The sequence below is a fragment of the Trichogramma pretiosum genome, unplaced genomic scaffold (assembly GCF_000599845.2).
Source record: "Trichogramma pretiosum strain Unisexual culture from Peru unplaced genomic scaffold, Tpre_2.0 scaffold74, whole genome shotgun sequence".
Classification (NCBI taxonomy): Eukaryota; Metazoa; Arthropoda; class Insecta; order Hymenoptera; family Trichogrammatidae; genus Trichogramma; species Trichogramma pretiosum.
The window spans coordinates 393564-416045 of record NW_019641708.1 but is presented as its reverse complement, the minus strand read 5'-3'; the positions used below and the strand labels follow the sequence as shown (position 1 = coordinate 416045).

Below are 22482 nucleotides of genomic sequence, written 5' to 3'. Positions count from 1 at the left end.
TATATTTTCAGTGCTTTTTGCTAGCGCTCTCCACACTCTCTTTCTCGTTCTCATTGAAAAGTTAGACGCGCACAATGCCGTCTCTCTCAGACGCATTCGTGATTATTTCGAGAGACGCTGAAGCCTCGTTGAAGTCAATAAGTAACAAATCATATAATTTTTAGAAAATAATTTAATGAATTATAACATATGATAATATTATTATAATTTATGTACAAAAATTTTCGTAACTTTACATTTCTAACTTTTTTCTTGAATGCATATATTTTCGAATGAACCGCCTTTCCAACCGACTGAAATGCAGTAGTGCTCCAAAAGTTGACTCAACAGTTCTTTTTCATCTAACATTTCTATGCTTTCAATGCGACATCTTTCGTTTTCCATGAACGAATTATAAATTTCTACCATTGTCCAAGCTTTAGCGCCATCCCACCCATTTGAAGTAAATCTACGGTGGAAAATAGTACATTGAAGTTTTAAGAGGGTAATTAATACAAAACAAAATATTTATTGGAAAGGTTCAATGATTTTTAAATAAACACATCGATGGACGATTCATCAATAGTTTTTTGTGACACTATTTGCCTGCATTTTACGTACTGGCGTTCGAGAAAAAAAAGTCATCGTTAGTGTTAGCTACGCCAATAGAAGTGAGTTTTTTGCGCACAGTGTGCGTAAAATGCAAAACACGCGCATCGTAAAATAGCATAAGAAATGATTTCAAAAATTTACCTGCTCTTTTGTCTGTCCAAATTCTCACAATCTTCATGACCAGGCAGCATGCAGCCCCTGGCTCTCAAATTTTCAAGCATAATTCTGCCGAACGTATCGTTCAAATTTACTTGTTCGTAATTAATAAAAATGCAATCGCTGAATGACTTGGCGAGATATTTCAATAAATTCGAAATGGCTTGAACATCGACATACACTAATACACATTCTGCTATGAATATCGTTGGAAGATCAAAATTTATACCCACGGAAGTTAACTTGTTAGAAATAGAATTTAAATCTCTCAAATCTGCTCCCATAAGAAAATAGTCCGCCGTGTATAAATTAGGTGAAACGGATTTATCGTCTGTATCTAAAACAATTTTATAATACTTTATATTTGATAGCGGTTAATTATATGATGTTTTACCTTTGAATTGTAGATGTTGCGACAATTGTTTATGTTTTTTAATTAAGAAATGCTTTTTGGAGGTCATAATAGGAAAATCGAATTCTATAAATTTACTGAAAGGACATCCAGATTCTTTTAATCTCCAATATAGCGTATCAAAGCCTGCTCCAAAACTTATGATCTGACATTCTGTTTTGGAAGCCTAAATTAAAAATTTAATAATTTTAAAAAAACTCAGGGAATCGCTTTACTACCAGAATTCAGGTCTACTTCAGATTTTTTTAGATAATATAATGCGGTATTATTGATACAGATATTTCATTCTATAATAATTAAAGAGAAGTTAAAACTTTCTGATTTTTTATCCGCAAACTAGTGAAATTAGTAGTTGTGAAACAACGCAATAATTAGATATAAATATATGCAAGTAATTTATCAATAACGCCGGAAATCCGTGCTTGAGATTTCAAACAAATCACTTTCAAAATATGGTACATGCGACATTATATTAAAAGACTTTTTAAGCAAACCCGAGTTTCTGGATCGCAGTGTGCTAGTAAACTTAGTTTATAGCTTGAAATACAAAATACAGGGTGTCCCGTAATTGAGTAACGATATTTATAGTACGGATAGAGCAAGTCACTCTGAGCAAAAAATATTAGTATAATTTTTAATTGAGCATCAAAAATTGTACGATGAATTACAACTTATTTATTACTCAAACTTTCGGGAATGCCTTGAAAATTGTATTGTACAGTGTTTTTAGATCATCCTCACGAGCATTGGAAGATATGGGAAAAAAGAAGATCATCATCCAACTGATATGGACCATATTATTTTCACGTTTTAGTGCAAAGTTTAAAGCACTAAAAAATTCTGTTTGATGGCGCTGGAATTTGACGATACGTCGAGCCTGGCCGCCATTGGGTGCAGGAAGCGATGAGGAACTGATTGATCAAAGATTTAGATCCTGGATATCGAAAAATGGATTTTAAAATTCATTTTCACTCGCACGAAGAGTCATGACCAAGTTGTAAAAATAATTTGACATACCGCATAAGATTTATATATTAAACCGGATGTCAGTTATCAATTATGTTTCATTACTTGTTGACTAGATATTCGAATATTATTGAATGATTCTTTTAGATTTACATTAAAATTCATTATCAATGCAGTTTTCAATGATTCAGTTATCGCAGCACCGAGACAACTACATACCAACTTGTTAATCACGAACATCGAATGCTTCGAATATATCGTGTATCGGCTGATCGTCAAACATGCTCAATTTGGGTTGATCGCCAAATTGAAGGCAGTCGATTTTTCGAACGTTTTTTTACTCGTGAGGGACACCAGTATTCTTAAATTGCTCTCGGTGCGACCATAAGAAGTTAAATGCAGCGTTATGTAGAGCTAAGCACAATTTGGCTGCCATAGTTGACCATTTAAAATAAAACAACCCAACTAATAAAGGTTGTTGCAATAACATTCAATTGATTATATATAATCTTTTTTTCCATAATCGTAATATAATTACTGTATTCTTTCATTAATTAGTCGATATTATTCATAAAAATGAATATTTTCTTAATTATTTATTATTTTCTTTGAATATTTGGGTTGACTGCTGGGGGCATACCGATAATTTAATGCGAGCGATCAGCTGCGGCACCTGCATTGTTTTTTTAGTCCTTATACAGAGTTAGTTGGGTCAGGAATGCGGCCATAGCCATGTCGATCGGCACACCTGATTGGTCGTGGTTTATTTGTTGTAAACTTAATAATTTAGCGCCTAATAGAAAAATTTCATGTATAATTTTTGTTGAGGGTGACTTTCTCTATTGCTCACCATTCATACTAATGTTAAATTTAGTTATGATGTTTCATTATTTATTTACTATGTATTATTATATTTCCTGCATAAAACATCATAATCAAGACCTACTTGGTTCATTCTTCAAATTTCTACTAATCTGAGAATTTGAAATGAGAATGAGTAAAAAATTATTCTCAAATTTTATGGTACCAATAAGTTTACCTTGTTGGAAATCTTAGGAAAGTGATTTATAGATAAGTAACAGATTTCTGAAGAACGAACCATTTAAGAATGCCAATTTACAATAAAAAAATCATTAACCTGAAGACATTGTGAAACCAAATGTTCGATGCCTTTGACCCTGGCGTAATAACCTCTATTTATTTCTGGTGGTTTTCTGTCATAACGCTTAACAAAATAATTTACATAACTGTCCTTCCAATATCCAAGGTTTACTGCACTACATTTACAACCACAAGCATCATCGTTAGTTGATTGAACTGCTTCGTCATTGTTCAAAGCTGAAAACCTAAAAAATATGTTTTTTTCACTAATAGTAGAGTAATAAATGTTTCATTTACTCTAGTTGAGGAATCTCATCTGGTAAATTGGTTCATAAAATGATAATTTATCCTTGTGAACTCATTCAATAATTTTATGTTCATCAATTCATATTTGTAGCATTCGCACACTACGTCACATTGGATTTAATTATCAATGTTACTTATTACTCTAAAAGGAAAACATAGATAGTATGTTTTCTGAGCAATAACATTCTGTTTTTGGACATTGGGGTCACATAGCTTATGTTTCATTCAATATAAACCAAATGAGCTACATTTCACTATTAACCAAAGCATGTTATCCATATTCAATTATTCAATTCAGTTATTAAAAATCAGAAGATTATTAAATTATATATGATCCATAGAAATAAGAGCATTATTACAGACAGTAAGACTTTACTTATTTTTTTTTCTGAGAGTTTTTGAAAAAACCATTTCAAATAAAAATTGAAACAATTTTTTGTGCTTAGACTCATTTGTAATTCTTGATAATTTGTGGAACTCATTATTTAGATGTTTTGAGCAATTTCTTTGAAAGTCATGTATTACAAAATTTAACAAGTTAATTAAATAGATAATAATTAAAATAATAAAAATCAAGACAAAAACAATATTAAATATAATTACTCTCTGTGTCGTCTTGGACATTTTAAAACAACATAATCATTTTACAGTTTAACATTATAACATTATATTTGAGTCATCATCATTTTAAGTATCATCACTAAAATTCAATTTATTAAAAAAGATGTATTGATTATAGGTAACAACATGCGTTTGTTTTAAAACCACTCTTCTACTCACTTTCCAGACATGATGTAAGCTATGATATTATTTGAGTTAGTGAATAGCCATTCATTTGACTTGTGACATTAAATATGAAACATAAATCTTCCAATAACAAAGTGCATATAAATTGAGGAGATTAATAAAGTATACTAGTGAATTAACTGCGCGAAAAATGTTGTGTACTCAATCTTTGTCAACACTTCGAGCAGACAGATATAACCCGAAAATTTCAGCTTATCTACAATGAAAAGTTGAAGAAAACAGCATCATTAATTGTCATAGAATCGAATTGTCAAATAGTGTCTTGAAGCTGCATATCTAAATAAATAAAAATTTGATTAATATAAATAAGATTCTATTTTTTACCATCAGTTACAGAATGAAATCCTCTTGAAATTTTTTGTGCGTGATCTATAAATTTTATTTCAGTTACATACTCAGACCGATAAGTTGAAATTTTAGCAAGTGCGGATTTTCACTCATTTTTGCAGTATGTGAACTCATCTTAACAAGTAAATCTCGAAATTCAAATTTCAAAACAACTATTTTTAATTCACATTGTCTTTCATCTTAGATGGTTCTTTTGAATTGACAACCACGACAATCTTAATAAATTTGTTTATAAATACTTGATTTTTGTGGTATTGTAATGGATACCTCTGAAAGTGTTTCAAATAATGTTAAACAGCTAAACAAAAATGTTGTTCATAAAATTTGTTCAGGCCAAGTATGAGCTAATATTATTATGTTTTTATTTAAAAATGAATGATTGACAGATGTTTTGTAAAAGCATTATTTTATAATTATGGCAGGTTATACTTGATTTAGCAACTGCGGTCAAAGAATTAGTTGAAAACAGCTTAGATGGTAAATCCACTATTATTGATGTCAAATTAACTGACTATGGAAAATCTTGTATAACTGTTATTGACAATGGGAAAGGTATTTTAGAGGATGATTTTAGCTCCATTGGTATGATATTTTTTGAGTTCACAAATGTTACATAAAAATTTCTAAAATTATTTTTCTAAAAAACTTGATTTAAACTCTTTACTGATTTCTTAGGTTTAAAATATCATACGTCTAAACTTCAAGAGTTTTCCCATCTATCAACTATTGAAACATTTGGATTTAGAGGAGAAGCTTTGAGTTCTTTGTGTTCTATTTCAGATCTTTCAATTATAACAAAACATACTAGTGCTGAGAATGCTTTTAATTTAAAGTTTGATAAAAAAGGGGTCTTAGTTTCTCAGACCAAATGTGCACGACAAACTGGAACAACAGTACACGTAAAAAATATATTTAAGGACTTGCCTGTTAGGTTCAAAGAATTCAATGATAATATAAAAAAAGAATTTGCAAAAATGATTAGAGTTCTTCAAGGATATTGTATGGTATCAACAGGTGTTAAAATAACTTGTACCAATACCATATCTAATAAATGTAAAACTATTGTGGGAACTAGTGCTACGAATAATGTACTTGAAAATATATCAGCAATTTTTGGAAGGAAGGCTAAAGAGGATTTAATAGAGGTAGAATTACAATTACCAGAAGCAGATATTTTACATGAATACGGTTTACCAGAAAACGTAGTAGTAAACTTTTCATGGGAATGTTTTGTTAGTAGTTGCAATCATAGTTCAGGACGTGCTGCATCAGATAGACAATTTCTTTTTGTGAACAATCGACCATTCGATAGCATAAAAATTATAAAACTTATTAATCAAATTTATCACGAATATAATCAAAAACAATATCCATTTGTATTTTTAAATGTTATGTTGGAATCTAGCTGTGTCGACATAAATGTTACGCCTGATAAAAGAACAGTTTTATTTTCCCAGGAAAATATTATTCTTGCCACAATCAAAAGTAGTTTCACAAAAATTTGGGATAACGTGCAGAGAACATTTACAAAAAAATCATTACTTGATATTCATCCCAATATAATCAAAAAAGAGTCAGAACAAAAAATATCTTTAGAATCTTTTAAAAATAAATTCAAAGTAAAAGAAAAATCATATGTGGATAGCCAAGATGATTACATGGATCACAAAATATGTTCTCAAAATTTAAATAATAGTAATATTGAGGAGGAAGAAAAATCATGTGAAGATAGTCAAAAGAATCGAATAGACGATCAATTGCATTCTCAGAATGAAAATGATGCTAATATTCATGAGGAAGAAAGTGACTATAATTTTGAAAACCGTTTAGAAAAAGGTAATGATTAAATTTTGAGAGTAATAAATTTTTTTTACAGCATAATATATTCTTTTGGAATGAATTTGATGAATTATTCTAGACTATAAAAAAGTTGGTATAACTTATCTAAAAGTTGAAACATTATGATATTATTGTTAATTTTTGTAACTATTGTTTTATAAATGTTTGCCTAATATCTAATCGGTAATAATGAAAATGAAGACCATTCACATTTCGCGATTAAGAATTTGAAAACCATTATTTTTCAAAAAAGTAAAAATTAATTTGATTTATTATAGAATTCGAATACGTTTTTTCGGGGCTTCGTATTCTTTGAATGCAATACAAAAGCCTCATTCCCGCTAAAATTTTTCCCGCCATTCTTGAACCCAGGACAGTTGACGAGTTTAAATAAGTTATGGCCCCGTCACGTAAAAAAAGCCGATGATGCTCGACCTTGAAACGCGTTCGGTTTATCGAGTGTTCGTGGCTCGATTCCCGATAAGTGGGGCAAAAACTTTAAGACCCGGAGATTTGAACAATTTATCAAGCGCTTGCGTAAGAGAGTTTGAACGATCGATAATCGTTGATAAGCTCTTCTGTAAGCTCCTTCATATGGTGTTATAAATGATCTTTTTAATATAAAAACCATCGGTACCTTGAAATCGAAAAAATTGTATAAATTTTGCATCGCGTGATAGATTTTTTAAATATCTACAGATCAAGAGGGAATTTAAGTGAAAGTTACACTCTATTCGATATGATCTTCAATTTGCAAAAAATAATTTTTTTACAAAGTAATCATGCCTTCTTAATTTTACAGTGATGCCAATTAGTTTGAACAAAATCAAATCTAAGATGGGAACTTTGGTCGATCAAAAATTAAGTGAAAAATTGACTTTCAAAACCGAATTGAGTTCTTCGGATCAAGAGACAAAGCTCAATGAAATGCTGGACAAAGAATCATTCTTAAAAGTAAGTTTTGTAAATTTACTTTGTGTAATAAATTGAGCAGATAAAGACAGTAACATATCGATGTTCTTTGTACTTTCCATACAAAATGATTGCCGTCTAAAATTGTGTCGAATAGGAACTTGACAGACCGCAAAGTAGATGCGACAAAATACGTGGATAAACAAATCTTGTTTTATTTGATCCAAACAAAGAATTGTGTGATTTAAAATAATATAATACTTTCTTATATCTATGATATATTTCTAGCATGATATTTTGCATAATCACGAAGTTTCCTACCTGTTTCAGATGCAAATCATTGGACAATTCAATTTAGGATTCATTTTGGCAAGACTCAATGAAGACATCTACATCATTGATCAGCACGCTACCGATGAAAAATTTCGATTTGAAAAACTGATCAACAATAATAAAGTTGAAACTCAAAGACTGATTACTCCAAACGCCGTATTTTTGCCCATCAGCGATGAATGCGTTCTCATAGATAATAAAGAAATGTTTGAAATGAATGGATTCTATTTCAATATTAACGAAGATGGTAATAATAGAAATGTTTCTAAAATTACCTAAAAACTTCTGATTTAATTTCCCGCATATAATCATAATAACAATAGTTCATTTATCAATATCTTTACTTTGTTCCAGAAAATCCAGGTTCGAGAGTTAGTTTAGTTGGCATACCATGCGTCAACAAACGTAAGCTAGGCTTTGAAGATATGGAAGAACTAATTTTTTTAATTCGAGAAAATGGAGGTGATTCAATTGATAAAATCATTAGACCATCGAAAGTAAGGGCGCTGTTTGCATCGAAAGCATGCCGAACAGCTGTGATGATAGGAAAGACTCTAAATCAAGAAGAAATGAGAAAACTTATTAATCAAATGAGCGAAACGAAAAATCCGTGGTCATGCCCGCACGGGAGACCCACCACTCGACTCTTATTTTCTCTTGACTCAAAAACTATATGAAATAAATCAGCAAATGAGCTGATAACTGAAAAAATAGTATCTCTATGCATCGGTTGTGCGTAGGCTTTTTACGCTGAACGAGGAGTTACCCACACCGCAACTGAAAGCGAGCGCTGTTCCGAGTTGTATTGAAAAAAGATATGCACTCAAGTTGCACCTACAATATTTTATAGTACGAGAGCTTGTAAGTAGCGTCGAAGTGGTGGTTCCAGGTTACAGTGCTGTAAAATCTGTTTTTATCTTGTTCATACTAATTTAAATTGATTTCGAAACTGCTCATCAACTTCATTACAAGTAATTTGAAAAATATAGCAATTTTTTAAATGAAAGTATATTTTTTACACTGATTTTTTATACGAGATCAAAACATGCTTGATAAAGTTGAAATGTCTGCAGTGCTATTATAAGTTATTCTACAATTGAACCTTTAATACATTGTGACTCATGGAGCTTAAATGCAGTTGCAGAAAGATACGATACATTAAATTAGAATTATGCCTTATGAAAAGTGATTCAATCTAATTAAAATTCTTAGAAAATTTGACTAATAGTAGCGCTACTCACGATACTTGTTATACCCATAATGGATCCTTCATGATCTTAAGTTTAACACTAGTAACCGGGCATTATTGAACACATCGAATTTTTAAATTGATAAATTCGTTTTTATCCTTATACAAATTATCTACTTTTAATTATTTTGCTAATTCTATATTTTTGTATAGGATTAAGTATTTCAATATCAATGGATTGAACACCAGTAGAACCTACAATTTGAAATACGTATTTTTTTCTAATCATAAAAATCGATATTATATGGATTTATTTAAATTGAAATAATTTAAACAAATTTAATTATATTCAATTTATGTATTGGGATGAAAAAATTGTAATCTAAGGGTCTTTTATATTTTTATATTTACTTTGTTATTTACCTTGACTATTTTAATTAAATAAATTATAAAATAGTTGTATGTTGATCATATAAATATTATTTTTTTATTGCCATAATTTGTGTTTTAATTAACAAACGCTGCTTAACATTTGAATGACCTCAATTTTAAATGTAGTAAACTCTAAATTTATTTCTCAAGAAAAAAAAAACTACAAAAACAATATTTTACAATTGATATAAACTATAAATTTAATAGTCATAAATATGAAAACAAATAGAAAATTAGAAGTAAAATAAAAGTTATATAGTATTATGCATTTCAGAAATTAGTAACATAATTTTAGGAAAAAAATTAAGTAATATTTTGTATTATTTAACTGGAACTTTCAATGAAGTCCCTTTTATGTTATCAAATGAAAACGATTCGACTATACACGTATATATATTGGTGAAGAGTATCGTAAGATTGTTACGGAACGGAAAAGAAATTTCAAGGTTCACAAATATTTTTCGGTGTATCGTTTCAATTATCTAAAAATTATCTAAACAAAGTTTCTAAGGATTTTCGTTATCGTCAAAATGTTAAATTTATCCAGGGAAATTCTGTATAGACAGGTAAGAGTGTGTATTTATTTTATAAAATTCAACATATCAATTAATAACTAAACTATTTAATCACCCAAACTTATGTTATTGACAATTTATGGTGATTTTGAGGATTACTGTAAATTTCTGTTCGTTTATACACGATAGAAGAAAATTTTTAAGGAATAAACAAATAATTATTACCATGCTTTACAATAATTTTTACTCTAACGTGAAAAATTGTAAACATATTCATAATATTGTATAATATTCATTTATCACATCATATTATAATGTGGCACATGTCGTTACACTTGATCCTTTTTATTCAAAATTAAGGATAACACATGATAATTTTGTAATACACTGAAAGTATATCGTAAGATACTTTCATATTTACATAGTCACTCTTCATGTATTCCGAACTTGACTTCATAACTCTACACTTTCAACTATATACGTGAATGTATAACAGACCCGTATCAAAAACATATCACATCATTTTTTTTTGTCAAATGATTACGATAATTTTTTTTTGATCCAGAGTGCATGATTGAAATTTAATAGATTCAATTATTTAAGGGTAGTGACACTTAGATAAGCTAGGCTAAAAATAAAAATTTTCAAAAACTTTCTGATTTTAATTTTCAATATATTTTTAAAATATATTTTTAATATAAATATCTATAAAACCAACAAATTTAAAAATATGCGTAGCTTTAAAAAATATATTTAATCGAAATCTTAAAAAAAGGCTTTTGAAAATTTCAAACTTTAGTTAAGGTTTCGGCATCTCTTCAAGGTCAAAATTGAGTATCAAAATACTGTAATGTATGAACCTACAATTTTGATATTTTAATAAAGATTAAGAATAAATTCCATATGTTACAGGTTCAGTTATCATGTCGTTGCTATTCAAGTAATGCCCGGACTGTAAAATTATTCATTGACAATGAATTCATTGGTAATTTTTTGTTCAAAATTCAAATATGCTTAAAATATAACCAATTTCCGCTGATTTTAAAATTCAAATGCAGATAAACATTATGTAAAACCTGTATCTATAGTGTAGTAGGGGTTCTACCTGAGTTGAATGTACATACGTGGCATTAATAACAGTATAGTTAAGTGGGTGGGGATAAACTGAGTTTTTTCTACATCATATTCAAATTTATATATTGTTATAAAAACATTTTTCTATATTTATAATATTCTCTAAAGATCGACCCCAAAATGATTCGATACAAGAGTTGAAAGTTTTTTGAACTATGATAGGTTCTAGTAAAATTTGAAAAGCTTGTCACTTGTATACGTAAAATTGTTCGAGTTCTATAAAAAAATTTGATTAACAATTTTTAACGTTTGAAATAAATAATTTCATAGCATTTCATGGTCTTTTAGAAAAAATATAAATTAATAATAAACTTACATCGTTGCAGAATCTAAGAGTCAAGAATTTTCCGATGTACATAATCCAGCAACAAATGAAGTCGTTTGTAGAACACCGGACGCGACCACGGAAGAAATGGAAAATGCAGTTAAGAGTGCTAAAAAAGCGTTCGAAACATGGCAATCATCCAGCGTAATGACAAGACAAGGTCTTATTCTCAAATATCAAGCCTTGATTCGTGAAAATTTTGTACGTATGAAAAGATGTCGTATGACGTAAAGATAATCTATTAGCGAAGAACAAATGTAATTCACGATTATAATCTTTTGATTTCTAAAAAAGGAACCACTTACAAAAATATTGGTCGAAGAAAATGGCAAAACTACAGCCGATGCCGAGGGAGACATTTTACGTGGTCTTCGTAAGTTATTTTTATTTTTTTTATTAAATATTTTTTACTTTTATTCTTATTTTTATTTTGATTTAAATTAAATTTTGTTAGAAATCGTCGATCACTGCGCTGGTATGCCGAGTTTCTTGATGGGAGAGTCCATGCACAACATATCAACGGACATGGACACCATCTCCTACAAAGTCCCTCTCGGTGTGACGGCGTCCATCTGTCCATTCAATTTTCCTGCTATGGTCCCCCTGTGGACCTTTCCCATTAGTATCATGTGCGGAAACACGATGGTTCTCAAGCCGTCCGAGCGAGTCCCGAGCGCGGCAATGGTTCTGGCTGATCTCTTCAGGAAAGCGGGAGCCCCTCCAGGTCTGCTGAATATCATTCACGGCCGAAAAGAGGCCGTAAACTTCCTGTGCGACAATCCAGAGATCAAGGCTGTATCTTTCGTTGGATCCGATACCGCCGTAAGTAAATTAAATAACCCATCATCCAAAAGACTGCTTGACCGTCTGAATTTTCTCTGTATAGGGTAGCCACATTTACGATCGATGTGGCAAAAATGGCAAACGAGTCCAATGCAACAACGGCGCCAAAAATCACTGTATCGTCATGCCGGACGCCAACAAGAACAAGACCATCTCGCAGATTGTCGGTGCTGGCTTTGGTGCCGCAGGACAAAGATGCATGGCTCTGTCCGTCGTTGTTTTTGTGGGCCAGTCCAAAGAATGGATCGGTGAAATCGTCAATGCGGCAAAGAAATTAAACGTTAATGCTGGACACGTCAAAGGTGCTGATCTTGGTCCAGTCATCTCGGCTGCTTCTAAACAACGAATTTTGAAGTTGATACAATCGGGTGCGGACGAAGGTGCTGAAATTTTACTCGATGGAAGGAACATCAAAGTACCTGGATATGAAAATGGTTACTTCGTTGGACCCACAGTTATTTCAAACGTAAAAGTATGTCATCGATCTACAAATTTTCTTTATAGTTATATTTTTGAATCATCAATAATTTGTATTCATGTAAATTTTTTTACAGACTGATATGCAATGCTATAAAGAAGAAATTTTCGGCCCTGTACTTTTATGCACTTCAGTCGATACGCTGGATGAAGCTATTGCATTAATCAATAGAAACCCATATGGAAATGGAACGGCAATTTTCACCACAAATGGTGCTTCTGCCAGAAGTTTCGTTAACAAAGTTGAGGCTGGTCAAATAGGAGTTAATGTTCCAATTCCAGTTCCACTGCCTATGTTTAGCTTCACTGGTAACAAAAAGTCCTTCTTTGGAGACAATCATTTCTATGGAAAACAAGTGAGTTGTTTCATTCATATTAATCTTTTAAACTAATCTTAGTCCTAACACTAATTATTAGAAAGAAATGTATTAATTTTACTTGACATTAATGATTTTTACTTCTTTGCAGGGCATCAACTTTTACACTCAACCAAAGACTGTGACGCAGTTGTGGCGGGCTGAAGATAGCTCTAACATTGCATCGGCAACCACTATGCCAATAATGAAATGAACATGATAAAGGGAAATTGCTTAAAATAATAAATTACGACTGAATTCATCGATATAATGATATTTTTTGTTAATATCAAAATTATTCCCATGTTCATAGGAATTCATCGTAATTTCTACCATAATTTTATTCATATTTTTAAAGATAAATTAAAAATTTTATACAAATATGTAAATTTATTTTTTATGAAATATTAAAAGACATTCCATTTTTTGAATTTATCATTATTATTGTATATAATTCCGATTCTTCCTATATTAGTCAGTACAATGTAGATCAAAAATTAAATGACAAGAAATGTTGACTGTATGAGTTTTCTCATTTTTTTCTTCTTTCTTCGTGAAAAATAATATAATAATTTTTTAACTCGGTGTCAGATATAGTATGACTTTGAAGATTAATAAAAAATAACAGTAAATTAAAGAGTTCCTGCAATTTTAAAGCAAAAGGGAACTATGAAATTCAAAATTATCTATTTTTCATTGACTTTTTCAGTGAAAAAACTCGAATATAATGAAAAATCAATTACATACTTTTGTTCTTACTTAATTTTCTTTCAAGACGATTGTTTTTGCGTAATATGTATTGAAATTTGTTCATTGCATGTAAAGTAGATGGGAGAATGTACTGTCAAAAGAGAGTATACGCATACCAAAACAAGTTATATTCATAAAGTGTTATAGCTAAACGAAAATTTAAAAGTCGAAAAAAAAACTTCAAATACTTGCTGAACTTTAAATAATTTTTTATTTCAAATAAAGTTCATAACTTGTATAAATTCTAAAGTTTTTACTAAAAAAAAAAAAATTCAGCAGATCTTAAAATAGTTATTTCTCAAAAATTTGGAACAAATCGATAATTGCTTCATTATTTAAAATACATCATTTTGATGAAAGCGACTACGAATTTTTCAATGAACGTAATACGTTTCTTAATTTACGATATTACGAAATCGATATAAAAATATTCGCCGATATTCTTCACGCGCAACAATTTTTCAATAATTATTTTCGAAGCCTCGAAATAAAATAAAAACCGGCCGACGCCGACACGATCGTTGTTATAAGATATCGCGAAGAAAAAAAAACAACAATTTTTCTATTTTTTATTCTCACCCCTGACGAGACGTGTACGACTTTTTCATTTGCTCAAATAAGTTAATTTCATTCGAACTATTATGCTCGTGGGACAAGAAAGGGAAAACAAGTGGGAGAGAGAGAAAATACAAATTCGCCAAGTAAGAGAGATATCCATGTAAGGCAAGCTAATCGCTATTTTAAGAACCAACCAATATGGATAAGAGACCCCCAGAACCGTAACTTCTGGTCATTCTCTACTCAACGGTCTCTCGAACGATTGGCTACGCTTCGAGTCGAGCGCTTGAAAAATTTATTAAGGTACGAAGCGTGGTATATAACGCCGATTCTCGCTAATATATTCTCAGTCGAGTCGCGAATCACGCTAACTGTCGCATCTGAAAATCGTTCCCGTACGTTTTTTGCCTTCGAGCGATCGTATTCGTTGAGTATTTGCAGTGTGTTCTTTCTAATTTTTAAAAAAAGTGCCGTAATAAGTGATAAAAGCCCCTTCGTGGGTCCGTTGGCTTGCATGTGCATACTAACAAGTTACAAATATTCAAAAGACGAATTAACTATCTACTCGTTAACTCATCTGCTTATTATTTTTTTTATCAATTAAAAGTATCGTGCTAAAATTTCTATGGGACATGAAATAAACGAAGTACCATTTCGCATGATTAGAAGCAATTTTCATTCAAAAAGTCCGTCTCGGGCAAAATGCTAGAGTGTTTTAGAATAAGTTCTAACTGAAAAATTTAATCTAAAATCGTTGCCCAACTAAACTTTCTAAATAATAACTTTGCTAGTAAAAGTTTTGCAATTCGATTACGATACATACGATTTTTATGAAAAAAATTCCATTAAATTTAACAAAATGATTTTCTAATGTCATAAATGTCCTTTCAATTGTTCGTTTTCCACTAACTTAAGTGAAAAAATTCGATAGTGACTCGATTGTATAATCTCTGGACGATTTTAGATTTTTTCGATATTTTTAAACGTTATTTTTTCAATACTATTTATGTGAACGAGGTCGTGAAATTTTCTCTGACCTATTTTGGGAGAGATTTAAAAAACGTAAACTCAAAACAAAAATTTAAAAGTCTTAGATCATTTATAAAAAGAAATCTAATATTTTGAACTGTATATTCTGTAGTTTTTGTAATACTTTAAAACATTTTTTGACTTTTTTCAATGAAAATTACTATCCACCATATTTGAATACTCGAAAGAAAATATTACCCCATTCGAACCAAAAGCTTCTTCGAAATCATTGCATAATAAACTTTTTTTTAGATTCAAATTTTTATTTTACGCAATGGTTTATATTTTTAAACTTTACATATTACGTTACAAAGAATTAAAAATGTGGGAAAATATTTCGAAAAAAAATTTTATAGCTTCGACTTGAATCTTCTAATTTTTATAATTTTACGAGCCAAATCATTTTAATAAATTCATTAAAAAATGAATAACTCAAATTGTAAGATTATCCTCACGATGCATGCTATCTATAAAACTTTTTAGGAGAACAGTTAAAAAAAGAGCAACTTTTTACAAACCTATTCTACATAAAATTAATTAATAATGTTAGCTTTCATACAATTTTTATCATAATCCAATTTATGAATTTTCCAGGTAAACAGTAAATCCAAATTAAACATTCAAAATGTGTGACGATGATGTAGCGGCCCTCGTTGTTGACAATGGATCCGGTATGTGCAAGGCCGGTTTCGCCGGAGATGACGCTCCCCGAGCTGTGTTCCCGTCGATCGTCGGTCGCCCCAGGCATCAGGTAAGCAAAAGTTTCAACATTCATTCAACGCTCGCTCTGCGTGAGAAAAATCTCGGGTACATCTTGGACCAAAATTCCGGAAAAAAAATGTTATTTCTAAAAATCGTAGCTCGTATTTTCAAAATAAAATCTATTTCGATCCGCGAATCACAGCAAAAAAAAAAAAAAAAATCGTAGCTTCATCCGTCCTCGTCGTCGTCGTTTCGAAAGGCTTTTACTATATAGAAATCCACGCGAAAAACTCGGGTGTCTATTTTTACCGCGGCGACGAGTTATTGTTTCGAATTGATTCATTCAACTCTCTCGATGCCTCTCGTGCGGCGGCGGCGGCTGCTGCGTCGTCAGCCTGGCTTGACTTTTCTCTGTCGCGCCGAGACGATACCATTTATGGCAATAGCGCCCAGCGGTTAAACGAGATTCATCGCGCGCTGCCTGTACCGTGTCGCCGCGCGTCGGGTCAGAGTAGGAAAAGCTTCGACTTCTATTTTTAAGAGCCGCGCCGAAAGTTTTAGGCTCAAAATTACGATCTATACTACGTGCCCTGTGCCGTACAATCGATGATGAGATTCTATTTTCGATCCGTGTATATACGCGCCTATGACAATGGTCGAAAACTCGATGTACGTTTTTGGCCAAAAATGCACTGCATGTGTAAATGGAACTTTATCTCACGTTCGCGTCAAAGTAGAGCATTTATTACGTAACGCGAGTTAGGCAAATAAGGCCTATTTAGCCTTGCAACTTCGTACTTTGGCAATGAACACGATTAAATGTGAATTTTCTGCGTTTGATTTCGCCAATTACAGGGTGTCATGGTGGGTATGGGTCAAAAAGACTCGTACGTGGGTGACGAGGCCCAGAGCAAGAGAGGTATCCTCACCCTGAAATACCCCATCGAGCACGGCATCATCACCAACTGGGACGACATGGAGAAGATCTGGCATCACACCTTCTACAATGAACTTCGCGTCGCCCCCGAGGAGCACCCGGTCCTCTTGACCGAGGCCCCATTGAATCCAAAGGCCAATCGCGAAAAGATGACCCAGATCATGTTCGAGACCTTCAACAGCCCGGCCATGTACGTCGCCATCCAGGCCGTGCTCTCGCTGTACGCCTCCGGTCGTACCACCGGTATCGTCCTCGACTCCGGCGACGGTGTCTCCCACACCGTCCCGATCTACGAAGGTTACGCCCTGCCCCACGCCATCCTCCGTCTGGACTTGGCCGGTCGCGACTTGACCGACTACCTCATGAAGATCCTCACCGAGAGAGGATACAGCTTCACCACCACGGCCGAGCGCGAGATCGTTCGCGACATCAAGGAGAAGCTCTGCTACGTCGCCCTGGACTTCGAGCAGGAGATGGCCACCGCCGCGGCCAGCACATCCCTCGAGAAGAGCTACGAGCTTCCCGACGGTCAGGTCATCACCATCGGCAACGAGAGATTCCGTTGCCCCGAGGCCCTGTTCCAGCCCTCGTTCTTGGGCATGGAGTCGTGCGGCATCCACGAGACCGTCTACAACTCCATCATGAAGTGCGACGTCGACATCCGTAAGGATCTGTACGCCAACACAGTCCTGTCCGGTGGTACCACCATGTACCCCGGTATCGCCGATCGCATGCAGAAGGAGATCACCGCCCTGGCCCCGTCCACCATCAAGATCAAAATCATCGCCCCACCGGAGAGGAAATACTCCGTCTGGATCGGTGGCTCCATCTTGGCCTCCCTGTCCACCTTCCAACAGATGTGGATCTCCAAACAGGAGTACGACGAGTCAGGTCCCGGCATCGTGCACCGCAAGTGCTTCTAAGCGACGACTGCAGCAAGAAGAGATCGCGCATAGATCCGTGCAACAACTCGTTCTCTCGGTTCGACAACGACGACAACAAGTTGGGCCGAATTTATCGCTTTTTAATTTTTACAATGAAGAGATCGCCAAAAAGGGAAAAAGGGAACCTGAAATCGTTCATGAAAAAACTTGTATACTCGTTAAGTGTTCCGTCATAATGTGGAATTACATAATTTTAATTTTAGGGGGCGCCAGAATTTATATTAAAATAGTTAAATGCTCATTCTTATTAACCAATCTATCACCGATATCGCATGCTACTCATTTTTCATTGTATAATCGATTAAGTGGATATTCCTCGCAAATAAAGCATTTTTAAATATAACGAGCAACTGATTTACTTGAAAGATATATTATATCTAGTGTGTAATTTTCAGCGAATCCAAAGAGAAATTATTATCGAGCCATATAATGAATTCGATTTAATGAAACCAAAGAAAAAGAAAGACTAGTTTATCATGATTAAGTAAGAAAGATAAAGATATAAATAAAGAATAAAGAATTGATTTCTATTTAAGCGATGATCATTTATTGTCTCTCAAACACTACGAACACCAAACGATCATATAATTCAAAAACTCTTATGGAAAAAATAATGATGCACAAAAAAGTTACGACAGTCGCGAAATCAAATTGGAGTTGATCCTATTATTATCAAATACTCACAATTGAAGAATGACTTTTTAAACAAAATTCAAACGGATAAATGCACGTTGACCATACATTTTTTTCTCGAATCTCGAATGTTAGAAGCACTCGATTCACACCTTGAGATAAATATTAAACTTTTGACTTTTATCTATCCTTTACTCATTCGTTTTTCAATCTGTTTGTGTTATATTAAAAGTTGACACGACGTATATAACGATTGGCAATAAAGTTAAATATAATATACACTCTAATGAAATAATAAAAATGTACACACGTCCGCAACGAGTCAATTAAACACTGCTGAATAATTAATTTAAAAATAAACGTAAAAAACATAGTACGCTTATAAATACTCGGTATCATGAAAACAAAATGATTGATATAGAAACATTTTAATCGCGATCAAACGCGAACGACCCATTCATACTAGATCTCCGGGTTAAAACTATTATATTATTTATAAAGATATGCCCTTCGCTGGCGCGAGGCATATAATAAAATGGCCATGATGCGCGAACGAGAGAACTCATCGTCGTCGTCTCTTTCCCAGACGATGCAATAAAATTTCTCTCCTCTCTCTCTGCGTGTGCAGTAGCGGCTGAAGGATTACACACGCACGCAGGTATAAGGTACGCACACGACGCGCAGCTTAGTACCCACTAATGAGATAATACATACACACAGTAGCGAACGCGCGCGAGAAGCACGCGCTAAATTGAGTGCCTGACACATGGCAACCCTAATGCATCTCTCTCGCTCGAGTCTCGTACTTTGTAGATATACACATAGCATTTAATACATCTTTTAATGCTCGTTTTGCAGTGCAACTATATGGATTGCAAATGAAATTTGGTATAAGAATTTTTTTTTTGCAAGATGAAAACCATAAGTTAATCCGTGAGCAGATGCGGTGTCTTGAAATTTATCTACTTATCATCGACGGTTGGCCCCGACGAAATTTCTTAAAACTACTATGTTATAGATGTATACTATCAATCGACTTCAAAAAGTACGTGTTATATAGCTGCAAGTCGTGTAAGGTGTATAAAATTCAAGGCGGCTTCGCGACCACCTGTTTTTTTTTCCTTCATTTTCTACCTGCCGTGAAACAAGCAAAAAAGTGGGATGTTTGAGAGGAAATGAGTCGAATTTAACGCGCGCGCGCGCCGAAATGATCGAGTCGGGATCGTCGTTACGTAATAAATGGTAAAATAATAAAATATCGATTGATGTACATTACGATTAGCTATAATGGATGATCAATTTTTATGATTTTTAACGGCATTTTCTTAAATATCAAAATGGTATATAAAAATGTCCTCGATTCTAATTCAAATCAACACCGATAACGTCTGTCGCTACTCATAACATTTTCTAAAGAGCCAAAGAGAAGTGAAAATTCGTCAAAGAAGCAAAGACAAATCGCGGCCTGTCGCTGCATATATATACCTATATATTTGTTTTACTCCCCCGACACAAGCATACATACATTTACACTCACCCACACATACACTCGGGCGATTGTTGTTGGAGTAAATTTCATGACTAGCAAAATAAGGCGCGCACAATTCAGGCTACTTGCCACCGCCGAGGCGCGCGCGAAGCCGACAGGTACTTTGCAGCCGCTGCCGCCGCCGCCGCCGCCGTTGCTGCTGCTGTGGGCAGTGCAATGATCGGACGTTGGCGGTCATTCTCTCGCTCTCCCCCCACCTGGAATCGCCGCGAATTGCGCGTAAGTATCTTTGCGCATGTAGGACTCTATGTACCTGTGTAAGTGTGTGCAAGTCTGTGTGTACTGGCCGCGCTCTGACTTTGACTCGGCTCGCTGCCGAGTAGTAGTTCGAATGTTTGCTTTGGGCCCTACGGGTTCGGGGCCAGTTAACTAGAGCGAGCGAGCGAGCGAGCGCGCGCGAGTGCGAGAGCCTATTGTTGTACTCTACTCGTGCACTCGTAATATAATATTTTTTTTTAAGTTTTCCTTTTTGTATTTTTTATTATATTTAGAAATAAAATAATAAATAAAAACGTGTGACGTACTCTCTGTTGTGATTCACCTGTAATAGTGTAGACATTTAATTGTGATGGATGAAAAGTCATCAAAGTGGAGTGTCACGGAAGAAGTGGCAGTTGCTGTGCAAAGTAAGCAGCTTGATTCATTATTACCCTTGTAGTTTAGCAAATAAATTGTGTTTCAAATGTCAAAATCAGTAGTTCATCGCGTTATTTAAAAGTTATCTATTTTTCCTGTAAAATTGTAACACTTTTGTGAAAAAATAAAAGTTTAAAACGTTTAACGAATAGTTTTTCTATAAAAGTCGTGCGTTTAATTTTAATCAATTTGAATTGACGGTAACCGCATAAAAATTGCATCAATGCAACGAAAAATAAGCCACTTGTTGCTTGTCAAAACCCAACGATATAGACACTTGCATCGAGCTGTCCGGCGCTACGCGATTAGTTTTTCAGGTGTTGAGTTAAATAAACCTGAAATGGAGGTTAAGGGTATTTTAACGTTGTGTAAGTGCTATATTTATCTCATAATATCAGAAAATGAAATAGGTATAAACTCAAATAAAATACAACGTGAGATCGTCCTTGTTGAAACTCCCGCGGCCTCTATTGTCTGCGGCGGCGTTGTTTGGGAAAAGAATTCACTATGTCGAGTATGATGTGAAAAAAAAAAAATAGTTTCGAGTCAACAAAACACTATAAGAGTGTAAAAAAATATTGTTTTTGCCTGCTCAAGAGCGCCCGTAAATAGTTTATGATAATTTATAAAAATTCAGCGATACCTTCACTTTTACAAGAGCAAACATCGAAACGTCGCAACTAATTAAATCTCTAGTTTTCGCTTCTTTATCGCTGTTATGCAGTTTTACTTTATATAAATAAACTATGCTTGCATCGAGTAAACAGCTATACTGCACAAACTTGCCGAGGCTCTGATTATTATGCTTTAATTTTCACCGTGTAAAAAAACTAATAGGGTTCGAAAAAAAATTTTAAATTTTATTCACCGACGTTTCGTTTCAGGAAATGAGTGGCAAAACTTTTGATATCGCGTTCGCGTTTCTCATACATAGAGAGAGAAAGAAAGAGAGAGAGTAACCAATAAAAGCAGGTGTAACAATTTGGCGTATTGAGTGGCACCTGTATCTGAATGAAATTTTTTCCTTCCTTGTATATATCCGTTAATAATAAAGTAAAAGCAGACTAGATCTTATATTTTAATTTGAAATTTTTCCCTACTCACTCACAATAATTACAAGCTGGAACTAGGCAAAAATTTAATTCATCTGATTCTGTACTGTAAATATCGATGCGATAAACTGTTATCAACTTTCAAAGTAACGTTCGTGGCGATTTTAAACAAAAAATTGAGTTCAGATTTAGTTTTTTCAAATGTTATGTTGACAGATTCAAAGATATTTTCAAAATGCAGATAAAATAGTAAGATACTTGAAATATAACATCAATTCGGTTGTACAGTATTCAAACATCAAGACAGTTTATAATTATTCATTCAACTCAGTTTAAATTAGAAAAATATTAATGCGATATAAACTTTGATATTTTTCACTCGGTTGAATATGAGTGACTCGGTTTTTTAATAATTTAAACTATCAAACGTCATAACAGATGCGTTAAAAATGAGTTTTACATTTTCTATTTTGTTTAATTACGACACTATTGTAAATAATATATAAAATTATTACAGCAGTGTATATTAGTTTGACAAAGGCTAATACTATTGTAAATAGTAAAGTAAACATTAACTATTAATCACGTTTGTTTAAAAGTAATATTGAATTTTCAATTCATTTTTTACATAAATGAACAAAATGAAATAA

At 33.2% G+C, this 22482-nt stretch overlaps 5 protein-coding genes across 6 annotated transcripts in view; 4 read left to right on the top strand and 1 right to left on the bottom strand.

Annotated features, from left to right (window-relative positions):
* Nucleotides 1-240: 240 nt before the first annotated feature.
* LOC106659459 (leucine carboxyl methyltransferase 1) lies at nucleotides 241-4507 on the bottom strand. Its single transcript, XM_014382033.1, has 5 exons — nucleotides 4313-4507; nucleotides 3264-3471; nucleotides 1142-1325; nucleotides 733-1084; nucleotides 241-448 (listed from the first exon to the last, which is right to left on the bottom strand). Exons 1-5 carry the CDS (start codon nucleotides 4321-4323, stop codon nucleotides 241-243), a joined length of 963 nt encoding a protein of 320 aa, XP_014237519.1. The 5' UTR covers nucleotides 4324-4507.
* Nucleotides 4508-4770: 263 nt separating this feature from the next.
* Nucleotides 4771-9209, top strand: LOC106659518 (mismatch repair endonuclease PMS2-like). 2 transcript variants are annotated; one of them, XM_023463121.1, is made up of 7 exons: nucleotides 4771-4787; nucleotides 4872-5024; nucleotides 5110-5269; nucleotides 5363-6523; nucleotides 7329-7480; nucleotides 7769-8018; nucleotides 8126-9209. In XM_023463121.1, exons 2-7 carry the CDS (start codon nucleotides 4947-4949, stop codon nucleotides 8446-8448), a joined length of 2124 nt encoding a protein of 707 aa, XP_023318889.1. In that variant the 5' UTR covers nucleotides 4771-4787; nucleotides 4872-4946; the 3' UTR covers nucleotides 8449-9209. The 2 variants fall into 2 exon arrangements, with proteins under 2 accessions (XP_023318889.1, XP_014237579.1); XM_014382093.2 differs by lacking the exon at nucleotides 4771-4787 and having other exon boundaries at nucleotides 4808-5024.
* Nucleotides 9210-9763: 554 nt separating this feature from the next.
* On the top strand, nucleotides 9764-13308 carry LOC106659519 (probable methylmalonate-semialdehyde dehydrogenase [acylating], mitochondrial). Its single transcript, XM_014382095.2, has 8 exons — nucleotides 9764-9958; nucleotides 10820-10892; nucleotides 11368-11567; nucleotides 11661-11739; nucleotides 11821-12188; nucleotides 12253-12681; nucleotides 12764-13042; nucleotides 13155-13308. The coding sequence occupies exons 1-8, from the start codon at nucleotides 9923-9925 to the stop codon at nucleotides 13254-13256; spliced, it is 1566 nt and encodes a 521-aa protein (XP_014237581.1). The 5' UTR covers nucleotides 9764-9922; the 3' UTR covers nucleotides 13257-13308.
* Nucleotides 13309-14553: 1245 nt separating this feature from the next.
* LOC106659599 (actin, muscle) lies at nucleotides 14554-18044 on the top strand. The gene is made up of 3 exons (XM_014382206.2): nucleotides 14554-14653; nucleotides 15974-16130; nucleotides 16937-18044. The coding sequence occupies exons 2-3, from the start codon at nucleotides 16005-16007 to the stop codon at nucleotides 17939-17941; spliced, it is 1131 nt and encodes a 376-aa protein (XP_014237692.1). The 5' UTR covers nucleotides 14554-14653; nucleotides 15974-16004; the 3' UTR covers nucleotides 17942-18044.
* Nucleotides 18045-20712: 2668 nt separating this feature from the next.
* The window catches only part of LOC106659458 (paired box protein Pax-8-like), a 46513-nt gene continuing 44743 nt past the window's right edge, over nucleotides 20713-22482 (top strand). The window contains exon 1 of the mRNA XM_023463122.1: nucleotides 20713-20770. Within this exon, the coding sequence (XP_023318890.1) occupies nucleotides 20713-20770 (58 nt within the window). The remainder of the gene's footprint in view (nucleotides 20771-22482) is intronic.